We start from the raw sequence: 14,539 nt of genomic DNA on the forward strand, positions 1-14,539 counted from the left end.
TGGAGTAAAGTTTTTGTGGAGTGGGGGGTGGTGTGGGGGGGGGGGGGGGGCATCACTAGCAAAGTCACCGTCATGCCACTAGTGTGGCCTAATTGTTCAACTCCTGCGCTGAATTGCCTTACGGGTGAAGACAAAGGACGTACTATTACACAGACCTCAGATCAAAATCAAGGATATCGTATAAATGATCAAAGGGCTTCCCATGTAAACCAGTTGTGAAAGGAAGCACCCTGTTTGACTTTAAAAGCACGTCAATTATAATTTTCTGCTTTTGCCTAGGCCAACATAGTAACAATAGTCCAAACAATTCATCTCTAGGACATAATCCAACTGAAGGTGGAGTTGCAGGAAGTGCTCGTGGCCAAGGAGGAGCAAGAGGATGTTCTGAGGAAGCGGGAGAGGGAGCTGACGGCTCTGAAGGGAGCCCTGAAGGAGGAAGTGGCTGTTCACGATCAGGAGATGGACAAGATGAAGGAGAAGTATGAGAAGGAGATGAGTCGGCTGCACAGGTCCTTGGAGGAGGCCAAGCAGGTAAACGTCATCTTTCTCTCTCACTCACCCCGACCCACTCGTTCTAAAACACGCCATGTTAGAGGGGAGTGTGGAGCTCAGCACTGCACATGCTCTTGTCACAAAGTTGAGCGATAAGTTTCATGTCAGAGTTTCAAAAACGCTTGCAAAGAGCATGGAGAAAAAGTTAATCATGAACTCATGTGGTCAATGGCCAACCTGTGCTTGTTGCCTTTTTGCCTTGCACTGCCACTTGCAATGTACTTAAGATGACATCACAGTGCTTTAGGGCTCAGCCTGCTGTCATCACATGACCAAGCCCAGAAAACAAGGTGAACCGTGATGTTCCAAACCTGAGCCCCAGCAAACCTGGCAGTACAAGGCAAAATGGCAGCCCAGCCCCCTCGCAAACACAGTATTAATCAGAATACGTTTATTCGACTACTGTGTGTGCAGACAACATATTGTAAAGAAAATGTTGGACTTGACCTCGCCTTTAAATGGTTTTGGCCCATGACTTTCTAAGAGAAATAAAGCAGATGGCTTTATTTGTATAGTATCTGCTGCATCAAGGTAGTAAATATTATCCCTGCTGTGTCATTTTATCAGCTCGCCAAGAAACCCTCATCAGCATAAAAATAAAAACAAACGGTGGTTTTGGTTCTGTCGTGTAAAAGGGCGTGGCTCAGTATAGACTATAAACAAATGCTCACTGGATGATGATAGTAAAATATTTTCTTTTGTGAAACGGCCTATGCTGCACGCATTGTACTTTGCCTCAGTTCTCACACATGCACTCGCACAACTCCCAACCGTTGAACCTCAAACACAATGACAGTTAGAATTACATTGCCAACATTTTTCTGACTTCATCCTGTCCAGTGTTTCTCTACGTAGGAGTTATTTTTATTTAGAAGCACATTGTTTGATAATGACTTTTGATGAAACTGACTTGAGAATAAAGGGAGTTGCCTGCCTTGCATTGTGGCAATGTTGTTGAAATGATTTGAGATGCCACAGTTATCTCAATTGCTCTCTCATGCCGGCCTCCCTTATGAGCGTCAGTGTATTTTGGTGGGTTAAAATGATGACGTTATAACTGATAAAACAGTCCTTATCCTTTAAAAAAATTAAATAATTATGAGGAAATTTACACTGTGCGCAGTTTTAGTCAAGTTGTGGATAAGGGGTGTAAAGGCAACATTGTTTTCAGTGTGTCTTAGTACGCCGAGTGTGCGTCCTGTTTGTCTCAAAGGGTGGAAATTGTCCTTGTGTTCGACTTCCTGCGAGGCTGGTGGGGGAAACCACAGCAGCTATAGCAGACTGACCAGTGTGCACAATTCCTTTGTTGTACAGAGGTACTGTGCGTCCCAGCTCCCAGGGGAGTTTGTCATCAGGGGTCTATCCGAACTGCTTTTGTAAACATTTTGGACGATTAAGTCATTGTTTGCTTTTCTTTTAGGATTGAACTGCATCCTTGCTCATTCGGGGCTTTCCTTTTGCGTGCTTGCAGTATTGTCCTCTCCCCAGCTTGTGCATTCTGGCCAACTTTTAAATGAGTCAATATTACCTTACGGTGCCTTTGAGACGTCCCAATTTCACCGGGGGGTGGGGGGTATTTTCGATTAAAAGTAATATTCATTGTATTAGGTAGATGTTATGCTGTGAGAAATGCATATTGGTCAAGCTCCCACACTTTTTAATTAATAAAATAATGTCAAGCAGACACTACTTGAAAACAGCAAAAAATGTGACAGGCTGCATGACAAGATGGACATTTTTGGTGGACCCTCATTTAGCAGCAATATTCAGTCAACAAGCTGACTGTGTTCTGTTTAACAAATATATAATTTACATTTCAGAATTTTTTTGTTTACATCTGTGAATGTGGACATATAATGCTTGACAACATCAAACTAAAATTATGAAAATTACAAAACTTTAGTCTGCATCCAGTCACTGTTTTGGCCTCCACTGAAGAAAGGCAAAATGCCGGCAATATTGTCACCCCCAAAAAAATGTATTCAAAAAAAATCTAAACAATGTTAAAAAAGTGCACACACTGTAATTAGCAGAGGAATGTGTGGGGCATGCCAAAATCACATCCAGTTTAAAAAATTGTATAAAATGAAGGCATTACCGGATATAGATACCATTTTATAGTACTGGTGTGTATGCAAATGTTTTCATAAGGCCTCAGAGTTTAACCTGCTACATTTTCCATGATGATTCTAATGAGACCACCGAAGGAACTTTATAGTGATATTGATCCACTGTTTACTACACTAATACTGAATTATCAAACACATTTTTATGACCTTCTCATTCATAATTAAAGTCCTGATTGTTTTAGCATAATATGATTCGTGGTTATTTATTTTACACTTCTATGGCCTTCGTTCATGTTGTCTGACAAAACAGATGAATTCATTGTCCATTCATTCCTATTGGGAAAGCTGAACAAATTGGAGGTCCTCCAACAGATTGTGTTGAACCTTCAAGATATTGTGTTAATTACTTTGCATTAAGATGAACGAAGTTAAAGGAAGCACCACTCTTGCATATTATAACTTGGTGTTGAGGGGATGAGTGGGAACCGCCTCCTCTTTTGTGTGTATCCAAGGCAATTGTAGTGGCAAGCCATCACTATCTAATGAGCATCCACTCCCGAGTTTGCGCCGCGCTCCCTCTTCTTTCTTTGGCCTCAAAGAGTGGGGGCAATTGTGAACCTCGAGTGAAAACGAATGATGAGTTTGTTTCACACAATAATACCAGCGGGGGTTGGGACTGTCTCAATAAGTGGGTCAGTGTGCTGTAGAAAGGGGACTGCTTGGCCAACCCCCTGAAAGGAGGCAAGGGGTCTGCTTTCTGTCTTTACTTGAAACGCGCATTGTGTTCTCAATCAGCAGAAATGTGTGGAATTTGATGAAGGTTACAAAACTGTCAACAAACCTCCCTTAAATGAATCGGAACGTGATTTCAGAAGTCCCGCCTGAGCTCTCGACGCTCTGTAATTGAAAACGTGTGCACTTTTGGAATGGGATCTTTCGGTGTCAGCATGCTCTGGTATGCAAGCAATGTGGACGGGTGAGGTGCAGCGAGTGAGAGCCTGGTTTGCTTCCAGGAATGTCGGGGGTCATCGTGGAGAATGCACACCCTGCAGACTCTCTTCATTCTGATCGGCCTCTGTTAAAGGCAGTGCACCCGCCCTGACTTGTGGGACCTTCTCAGTTATTAGGGACAATGCTGTTCCATCTCTTGTCTCTGTAGGGTCCTACAGTTTGTTTGGGCTTTTAATGGATCTCAGCTGTAGTCTACAAAAGTGGGCCGAACTAATTATGACTTTTTTCCAGTTTTTCAGACTCCTTCTGAAACTCACTGGGTTCATTTCTGCATTGTTCAGTTTGGAAGAGTAAACCCTGATCTGCCTTTTTTTTTCATACTCCCCAATGAGTTTGCTCAAGAACAAAGTAAACAAATGACAACAAAGTAATAGAGACAGCATTTTTGTTATGTAAGTCTTTTATAATGAGAAGAGATGCTCTGTTGCATTCGTTTCTATCAATTTCCAGAAGTCATGATTCTTTGTTGATCAATCAGCAACCTTTAGTGTCACACTTTATACTAAAGGAATCATGCCACAGTGCCAATGAGTCATGGTTGTCAAAAAGTAGGTTGTCTATCTGTCTGTCTGTCTGTCTGTCGTGTTTTACAATATGTGACGAGAGAGCAAAGGGTGGAGAGTCCCCATTGTCAAAATGAGTGAATGAAGCGATTTGGTTTAATTGTCGACCGTTTCTTCTATTTGTGGCAATCTGCTTCTTTCTTGACAGTCGTGCTATTGTTGTGGTTTTATTAAAAAAAGAATACAATGCAACATATTCTTTCAAAACCCGATACAGAGTTGCAGTCTTTCTATTGCAATGCGTTGGTGGATGTGCGTTCCTCAACTCTCTGGTGCGCGGTCACCAACTAATTTTTCTACCCCGGCGATGTTCGAGTGTGACACCTGGTGAGAGGCCAGTCGAATTTTCGAGGCAATATGTAGTAACATATTTAATTGTCCTGCTAGTGTACAAGTTAGCCACTGAGAATGTTATCAAAGTAAAAATGCTCAAGTTTTAGCATTAATGATGAAAAGCTAATCTGTTGAATCATGTCATAGATTGCACAAGGAAAAGCCTAACGCTGACTTCCATTTAACACAAATTTTAATGTGATTGTTAATTCTGAACACAGACACTTCACTCCTCAAAAAGCTGTTTAAAAAATCAACCTGTACAGGTTGTTGGTCACATGAATGATGAAAAAATGTATATTATTTTTTTCTTTGTTCATTATTGTTGATCACAGATTGACTCATATTTGAACGGGGGTTTGTAGACTTTTTGCTTAGCTCCGTAAATGCAGATCCTTTCACAGCCACTTGTGTCCTTGCTGGTATCTTCACCCGCCTCATGAGGCAACTCTTGAAGGGTGTGAACTGAACTTTCCCTGTCTGATCATCAAACTTTCTCAGCCTAGGGAAGAGCCTTCCCTCAAAAGCGACTGGCATGTGTCTGTGCATTTGATGATAGTGCCGTCGCTACTCGCGTTGCTTTAGGAGCTGATTAATAAGCAGGTGACTGCAGAGTGCAGTCGGGAGGAAACAGTGGACAGAATGTCTGCTTGTTGACAGTGATATGAGGAAATGAGATTTTATACCTGTGGGAATATTTACATATTTCAAAAGCTGTCCTGTACGTGCTGCTGATGTTTAAAGCTCCAAGTAGTTGGAGCTCCATCAGAAAAGGTGCAGCCCAAATCATTTTTTTGCATAGCCATTTGAAGGTCAGGCACATGTGAGATGAGCCACTGGCGAGGATATTTTCTCTTGTTCTTGTGCTCCTGTTCTCGGAGCCAAAACTCTGAAAACAATCAAAGTCATCACTTCTATTTTTTTATGACTAGAACATGAATCATACTCGGCGCTTTAATTGAAGTTTGCAGCCATTGTGAATCTATTGCCAGTTTTTATATTTTAACAAAATCATTATTTAGAATGTGATGGATCAGGCTTGGTTAATGTTTGTACAGTTTTTTTCCATCTTTGGTTCAAAACAGCGTCCTCTTTGACATGGAAGATTAGCCTATAGAATTTTCCCATGATTAGTCAACATCTGATTACACTTAGCCAACAGTTGGAATGCGATCAATGCTTTTTCATCAATGCATATAGAGTGCTGTGACTTGCAAATAAGTCCCAACTTGTGAATTGTTCAAATTAAGGGCTGTCACTTCGTCATTTTTTTTTGTTTGTTTTTTGCTTTGTGTTGCGAGCCAACGTTTGAGTTTTGGAAACGCCACCGTACTGTAATGCGCTGGCACGTTGGCATGGCGAGCCACAGTCGCAGATGCGCTTTCAGCTGTTTAGTGAATGGTAAAAACAGCCAAACGCACAAATACAAAATGAGAACACTTGCAAGAAGCTGCTATCGGCCACAACTCGCATCTAGCCGCCCACAATTTCCCAATCGTCCAATTTTTGGCCCACTCTAAAATACATTTAATCGACACTGGAATGACCTTTTTATATACTCAACATTATAAATCTGTCACGAGTTGCCAAAGCGTATTAAATTGATTGCTTGCAATGTGATGGAGATGACGGGGCCTCTTCCGTTAGCCAATTATCCAATTAATATGAGTCACTATGTTGTCTGTCCTTACAAATCTTAATGGCCACAAGTGATGAAAATTTGCAAATGGAAGATGCCCTAAGTGAGGATGCGGAAATAGCTGTGCAAGAACTACAATAACTGTCACCTCAGAGCTGGACAGAAGAGGATTCATTGTTTTATTTATGTATGTGCTTTCTTATGGTGGCTCGATTTGTAATCAGTTTGCATGTTGTTGCAGCTGGCCCCAAATGGAAATCGGGCATTTGGGAGCTTCCTGCTTAGCAGTCAACGTCCCTCTTGCTGAGTCACTAACAGGACATGAGAAAACTGGAAGTAGCCTGTCGTCGAATAGAACAAAAGCAGTGGAATCAAAAGCTTAATTTCATTTTTTACAACCAGTAGTGAACCTTTTGAATTGATGTTAAAATGGCCCGTCTGGTTTCCTCGTACCAGTCAAACATGGTTCTTGATTACTCCATGACTGATGTTTTCTTTCAATGTTGTTATTACAGAAATCTTGCATTTTAAATGCAGTTTTAATCCGAAATGTTTGTCAAAATGTTCATTGTAATGAACATTTGCTGGCCATTGAATTGGTGGGAATAGCCACATGATTGAATGGCTCACAACATTCGGTGCAGTGCTTCAAAAAAAGTCAGTTAATGTGCAACGTTATACAAACACTTTGAATACACAACACTTCCCAAGCGAATCAAAGAGAGGAGTAGTTAGTGGAGATGCGAAGAGAGTTTTGGTCCTCATCACATCACTACACAATAGTCATTGGGAGTATTTGTATTTATGTTTTCATGTGTTGTCACTCCCTTTTTTTTGATTATTTTTGAAGAGTGGCACTGCTTACATCTTATATTGTGACCTTTTATTTTGTAGTACAATTCCCTCAGTAATTGCTGGGTAAACTTGAGGAATGTGTGTTCAATGATTAATTCTTTATAGTCAGAATAAGAAAAGCTAATTCAGACCACGATCACAAACATAATTGTTCAATTATTATCTCCCTGACTGTCAGCCCCAACTGAGGTTTATGTTCGTAAAGCTGGAATTTTTAATGCTGCCGTTGTATTGTATCCCAATTGAAATTTAAACATGGATCTAATCTTGTGGCCTATTAGTGAATGTGGGTCCAGTCCTTCCAGTGACCTGTCACTTAACAGGTCAGTTGTTGGTGGATTCAACGCAGTGTGGGAATTGGGTCAGTGAAGTGCTGGCACTGTGCACAAGGGTACACTGACAGTATCGGTTGGGTATTAGAGGGTTATTGCCTTTAGCTCAACTCTGTTACAGTTTTCATGTTTTTCCATTACCACAGCATGAACCTGTGACTGATTCATGGATTGCCTATGATTCTTAAAGTTCCGAGAGAGATTCGTGGCCAGTGAATCTGAGTGCTCCTGTGCGGTGACTAGGAGAACTGGCCTGACTAGCCCGTAAAGCTGGGAGGTAGATGCATGTGTGTCATCTTGTCGTCTTACAGAAGAAACGTGTCTATTCACATGTGGCGGCAGCGTGATGAATGGGGCCTTTCAACTTGGGATATTTATTGTTAAAGATTTAAGTTTCAGGTTTGAACAGAAACAGGTGCTTTTAAAAATGTACTATACAGTCAGTGGCTAATGTACGATACTATAGCAATGTTCCCAACCAGGGATGTATTGAGAACAAAAGCAATTATCAACGACGCCCAGGGCTGAGGATGGTTTTGGCCGTCGGCCTTCATGCGACAGCACGTAATGGTTGATGGCGATGGTGGAGGTGGAACTGTAAGGGGTGGGCATTACGCGCCTAAATGTAATAGACAGGAGGCTTGGGGGTTGTACAGTGGACATCACAATACGAAAGTTAATTTTATGTGTTGTGTTTATTATTTTACTAATTTTGTGAACTATGCCATGCAATTAGGTAACCAGCATAATGGAAACAGTCTGATGCAGTGCACTTCTAAACCACAGCAAACCACAGACGTTGGGATACGGTTCATTGGATGTTATTGTGCAAGTGTAACTAACTAAGGTGTCATTCATGTGTCTTTGCATGCTTCTACAATTACATGCATGCAGGCACTGACATACTTGGCACTATTAAAAGGAGTGTAGATCATAATTTTGTAAACAGTCAGCCATAAATAAAGTCTTTAAGGCCTCAAGGAGATTTGACATAAATAATGACATTTCTCACAGTCTGTTACACTGCGATGATCTCATATCGACAAAATCACTCCCGCATCATCACTGAGCAACCTCTTGTTTCATAAGTTCGCGCAGAGTACATGTAGCTATGTCTGCATACATGATAAAGAATGTGACAGAACATAAATCCTCAGGCACACACCATACATATACAATCCACATTCACTCGTATGTCCCGCTTTGTTCTGTTGTGATATATTTACCATGGTGGTTAGCAGAGCCCGTGTATGCATGAGGGCGCCGAGCTGAGATAAACAGCGAACTCCCAAACCTGTTCCATGACATTCCACTTAAATGACACAAAGTCTTGCTTCCGATCAAACCTCACTAAGCCTCCTATCTAACAAAGCTGTCAACTTGCCTGAAACCACTCATCTGGTCTACCCATGTAAGGTTTGCACTTGCGCTGCTGTTGTCAGCCAACTCTTGTAAACTTATTTCCACCTGCCACTCCTACTTTATGTACAGTGTTCCATCGCATGCTTACAATGACAGTTTCAGTTGTTCTTTAAAAAAAAAAAAAAAAAAACACATAGTTCAGGAGTGTGACCTGTGAGCCCAAAACAGAGCATGTGCAAAACCAGTTAAAAATTAAATGTGCTTGAAATCAAACCTGCATTGTGCTATGTTAGCAGGTGATTGTTGGAGAATGTCCTGATTGTTACATGGACACCAAACACTGAGCACTCAAGTGGCAAATAGTTTTAAAATGATTTTTTCACTTGGAACAGCTTCACTATATTTACACAAAGATACTCAGTTGAAAAAGTGGGACAAATTACCAATTATACATAGAAAACGACCTCTGAATGATGGAAACATTGGCTGTCAAGTACGATTGTTGCTTTCGAGGATCATGGCAGCCATCAAGTGATCACTATTTGCTTTGTAAAATATGAAATACCTCCAGCTGAACTGTGTGCCTTACAAATCCTACTGACTCACACACACACACACACACACACACACACACACACACACACACACACACACACACACACACACACACACACACACACACACACAAAGTTCTGCATGCAACCTGTGTGGAAAAAAAATATTGTACAATTAAACCTCCTGTTTTAGTTTCTAAAGTAGTTCTAGTGGATTATTTTACGCCTATTATATTTATTGTTGCAGTATGTATGGCGGGAAATTATCGAACTTCACTTCTTCCTGCCAAAAAATTCTTCACTCCACACAATGCATCTTTGTTCATTTGTCTATGCCAGCGACATATAGTGACCTGGTTGAAATTATTTATATATAGTCGATTGGTTGATAGAGAGGGACTAATAAAAAGATCTCGTCTCTGGTTGACTCTTGTTGCGTTTCGATTGACTTCTTTTCATGTCATGTCGTCATCAGCAGAGAGAGGGGGGAACAAATCCATTTTAATTAACAAATGAGTAGAATGTGTAGATCTGTTTTAAAATTAAAGGTATAAAAGGAGAACGTCATCGGAAAAACAAATACTCAAGTAAAGAGCAAATAAGAGAAACAATACATAAGTATTAAGTACAGTAATGCGTAAGTTTCCCAACCACTTAATGCTGTGACACAGCAGGAAACTTGAGCTTCGTGAACAAACACATTCATCCCACATATGCTATCAACAAAACATTTCAAGGAGTCTCAAATTTCATTTCTCACATTTCCACCGTGTGAGCCTCGTCTGTGCTGAAGCCACTTGTCTGTCTTGTCACCTCCAGAGCAGCACAGCCGTCGTCCAAGAGAAGGCTGAAGTGGAGGCAGCAAAGGGCGCGCTGGAGAGCCAAGCGGGACGTCTGAGCCAAGAGGCGGAACGCCTGCGCAAGCGGGCGCAAGAGCTGGAAAACGAAGTGGCCAAACTCAACCGCATCATCGATGACGCCAAGCTGCAGGAAAGCAGGCTGGGAGACCGAGTCGCACGCATGGAGGTGACGTGGAAACATTGGCCCGTGTTGACTGAGAGTTGCAGAGCTTCATAAAATGTTTGAATTTGATTTCCACAGAAAGAGAAAAAGCATCTGGTGGAGTCTTTAAATGAAATTAAAGAAGAAGAGGAGGAGATGTCTCGCGCTAACAGAGCTTTGACATTACGACTTGAAGATGTGCAGGTGAGCAACTCTCACCTTTCTTTGCTTAAAGGCATGTCTGACCTTCTGTTTATTTGAAATATTTACATGCTTTGCTAGAGGAACTTTTCTAAGTTGAACAGTGAGCACAAGGAGTTGGAGGAGAGTCTTCAAGAAGAGAAGGTTCAGAAGGAGCAGTTCAAGAATATGAAGAACGACATTGAGGATGAGAGGCGTCTGCTGGACCGAACGGTGGAGAAACTACAGAAAGAGGCATGTGGTTGTGTTCCAGCATTTTCATTAGTTTTAGTAAGCTATAAGACTCTGTAAAGTGAGTTGGGAGATTTTTTTTTTCTTCTCAATATCCATGTTTGAAGGTAGTTGTTGAAAATGTACATCGACTGAGAACCATGTACCGTATTTTCTGCTCTAAAAGGTGCACCTAAAAGCCTTCCATTTTCTTAAAAGCTCACAGCGCGCCTTAAAATCCGATGTGCCTTGCCATTACGGTAATATTTCGACCCCAAAATGGCTCCTTGCTCGAGACATGCTGACAACGTAGAGTTCAAAATTAAGGCGATTGGTTAAACAGTTGAACATGGAAATAGAGCCGCGGCAAGAGAATTCAACGTTAACGAGTCAATGTTACAACTTGCTGTTGGTTAAGTGAACTGTGTCACTGCTTTATTAAATAAGTTTTACTGACATCTGATCGTTCTGTTGGCATTTCTTTGAGCGTAGCTCCATCTAGTAGAGGCATTGTAGATTGCGTCTTATAATGCGGTGCGCCCAATGTATGAAAAAAATTACAAAATAGGCCATTCGTTGAAAGTGCGCCTCATAATCTAGTGCGCCTTTTAGTGTGGAAAATACGGTAATGCCCAGCTTTATAGCAATAGAGTGTTAAACATGCTTTTCACCATTTCAGTTTTTCAGATTTTTGGTCAGGGGGAGTGGCTAAAACGGTTTATAACTTTAATTTTCAAAAATGTAGTTATGTCTAGACCAAAGAAAAGTGTTAAACAAAGTAGGATCAATTTTTCAGGTCATAGCAGTGATATTTGATTGACAGTTTAGCAGCGACATGCTTTGAGCGCATTTAACGGTACAGTCCCACAGCTTTTAAAACGAACACTGCAGCTTTTCACAATGACCATTTTCATTCTTGACAATCTTGAAGTTTGTCCTCTGACATACATGCTGACATCACGGTCTTCTTTGTGTTGCTTTCAAATGTTGCCGTTCCACACATGTGCTTGAAATTCTTGAAATTGCTTGAATTTGTTGCCTCTTTCACTACAAATGACACTTTCAGTGAACTGTGTGCTTGTTTTACAGAGAATTGTAATAACTCTGGGAAGTGGAATTCTTCCATCTGAAAAGTACACTGACTTTTCACATTGATGGTCATGTTCCTGAAAACACATTTTTGTTATTTCAGATCAGTGAAGCCAGGATGACGCAATTCGTTGAAAATTTGAAGTGTTTGAGTTTGTATTATGAGGGTATGTAAGGGTGTTGATTGGTTGACAGAGAGCAGCTGCTGCCACAGTATAACGGGAACATAATTTGTAACTTCTTCGCGTACGCTATTTCTGTTTGTGTGCTTTTATCCTTTGTTCCTTTCACTAATTAGGTGCAGTTGGAACTCATTGTTCCCTCCTCATTTGTCTGCTCAGTCACATACGACGCCCCAGAACATCCCATTCTAAAATATGTTGAGAGATGACATCTGTCAGAGCGGTAGTCGTTTTGAATGTGTAATACAGGGTAGAAAAAGTAGGTATACACATTTTAAATGAATTCCTGGAGGAAAGGATGGGGGAAGGGAAGGAAGGAATGCAATAAGGGAAGGAGAGAAGGAAGGAAGGGTTCGCAGCTAACTTTAAATCCTACTTGGAAACCCAATACCTGGCTGGAAATTGTATTTTCAACTCCCAACTCCTGCTTGAAATCTTGAAATTTTAAATCTGTACTGCAGTCACCACAAAAAAGCCACATAACATCAGGCTTTGGTGTGAGTTTCATGGAGGAACTGTAAATGTACAGAACCTTTCCAGGTGCACTTAACTTGACCTGTTCTCTGCCCCCGGTGCCCTTAGATGAACGACATTGTGGATGCATCCCAGTTGTCAACACGGGAGCTGCAGGAACAGATTAACATTTACAAGGAAAAGAACCGCCAGGAGTTGACGGAGCTGCAGAAGCTTCTTAAGGAGCGGGGCCAGGAGCTTGACAAGTACCTGCTGGCTGCGCAAACGCTGCAAGAGGAGGTAATCTGCGGTTTATTGTTAAATCGTGGCCATTGTTCAACGGGCCAACTGTGCTCCCATGCTGAACAGCATATGAGCCGTTGTTGTAACTCATCTAGACCAATACATGCCATTAGCATCATTTTGTGCTTCATGGGTGACTGCTGTACCATAACTTAACAACCCTTATCACAATGCACTGTTTGCACGTGACAAATTCACCCTTGTCACACACGTGGGAATGTTCAGAATGCTTTTGTTCGGTGCAGAAATTAGTGAATGGGAATAATTAGTGTTAACATGAGCACTGGCCTTCTATTCTGTTATGTATTAATCAAATATTTACATAACAAGGGAAGCATTTTGACCATATATTTACAGTGACCACGCTGTTCCAACATTGTAATTATGTTGCTCAGCTCAGTCCCACAGACATCGAAGTGATGTTTGTTACCAGTTTGACCGGTAAAACAGGAGTGGCTCTGATCGTAGTTATTTATCATTGTGAAAACTTTGGGTGGACAACAATGAAGACTTGTTCCCCTTCAGTTTTTCTGGTAGTTGGTAACCACTTTGGAATGGACATTACCACCACATACACACTGTAAAGGGAGTAGAATACAATTGACCACAACCTGAGACTTTGGAAAGATGATTGAGCGTTTACTCAATATCCTTGATATTTAGTTGAACGTTCATATACTAGTACAAACTTTGTCCTCACTAGTAAGACAATTCAGTGCACTCACTACAAGTACAACTGCGCTGAATTGTCTGACTAACATTGGGGGAGGAGTTGAGACTTCCCAGCATGCCTAACAGCATTTGGTAAATGGTGTCAGGAATGACATGTCTGTTTTTTTTTACTTAGATGTAGTTTCCCCAGAGTAATAGTAGTTCTTTTATCTGTTTTTTTGCACTGTTTATTGCGGATCCTGCAATATTTGGTTTGTACCATGAGTTAAGTTAGTATTCTGTTTCATGGACCCCTGATCCCCACTTGTATCCCTGTGTGTTAATGTTGACAGTTGTTTTGAATGTACAGAATTATTGTTAAGTTAGTTCTTTAAAAAGTAATTGTTGACAGAAAGCAGCGTTCTGTTACATATTCACTGACTGAGTGACACTGTGTCACGAAGGGGACCCAAATTCCCCTTACAAACACAAATGGCTTTCAGGTCCCCAAGCATTGTTGTTCTGTGCGGCCATACATACCAGAAACCATCACTGAGTACATACAAATTAAGTTCGATAGCAAGGATATTGAATCAGTACTCAAATAATGTTGGTTTTCCATATGAGATTGATCAAATTGACAACTGATGAATAGCATTTTTCATTAACAGCAGGGAAAGTTTATGAATGTCTGCACAGAGAGAAATCCAATGATTAGTTTGAAAAGCATCTTGTCTCCCCCACATGGGAGGCCTTGTTGAGGATCGAGACGAGCGCGTTTGTCAGAACCTCACTGATACGGATGCTCCTTGTGGGCGAGCTCAGCATCCAGGTCTTTCCTTTTTCTCTTCCTACTTAGCCGCTGATGTGTCGTTCTCCAGCTGCTGCACAGGAACTAGGGGGAGAACTTCCGCGGTTGTGATATCATTGTTGTGAAAGCTGTGCTGGCTGGAATCACATCCTCCTTCCTTCAGCTCTCCTGAGTTTGCTTTTCCAGCTGCTCTACGATGCCCCAACAGTCTCCACCCATGTGAACTTGGCAAATATTAGTTACAAATTACAAGCAGACTTTTTTCTATTGTCTTCTCACAATAGTTATAAATATATTAAAAAAAAAATATATATATATATATCCTCCTTTTCTCTTGGTTTCCCAAAAAAATAAAGAGAACGGAAAT

The 14,539-nt window shown here is 41.1% G+C and overlaps 1 protein-coding gene across 1 annotated transcript in view; it reads left to right on the forward strand.

The window, feature by feature from the left end:
- cgnl1 (cingulin-like 1) overlaps positions 1–14,539 on the forward strand; it is a 34,942-nt gene that overhangs the window by 11,984 nt on the left and 8,419 nt on the right. The window contains exons 8-12 of the mRNA XM_019886802.1: positions 319–531; positions 10,090–10,296; positions 10,372–10,476; positions 10,555–10,707; positions 12,537–12,707. Coding sequence (XP_019742361.1) covers positions 319–531; positions 10,090–10,296; positions 10,372–10,476; positions 10,555–10,707; positions 12,537–12,707 — 849 coding nt within the window. The remainder of the gene's footprint in view (positions 1–318; positions 532–10,089; positions 10,297–10,371; positions 10,477–10,554; positions 10,708–12,536; positions 12,708–14,539) is intronic.

This window comes from Hippocampus comes, unplaced genomic scaffold, assembly GCF_001891065.2.
Source record: "Hippocampus comes isolate QL1 unplaced genomic scaffold, H_comes_QL1_v1.1 scaffold261, whole genome shotgun sequence".
Classification (NCBI taxonomy): domain Eukaryota; kingdom Metazoa; phylum Chordata; class Actinopteri; order Syngnathiformes; family Syngnathidae; genus Hippocampus; species Hippocampus comes.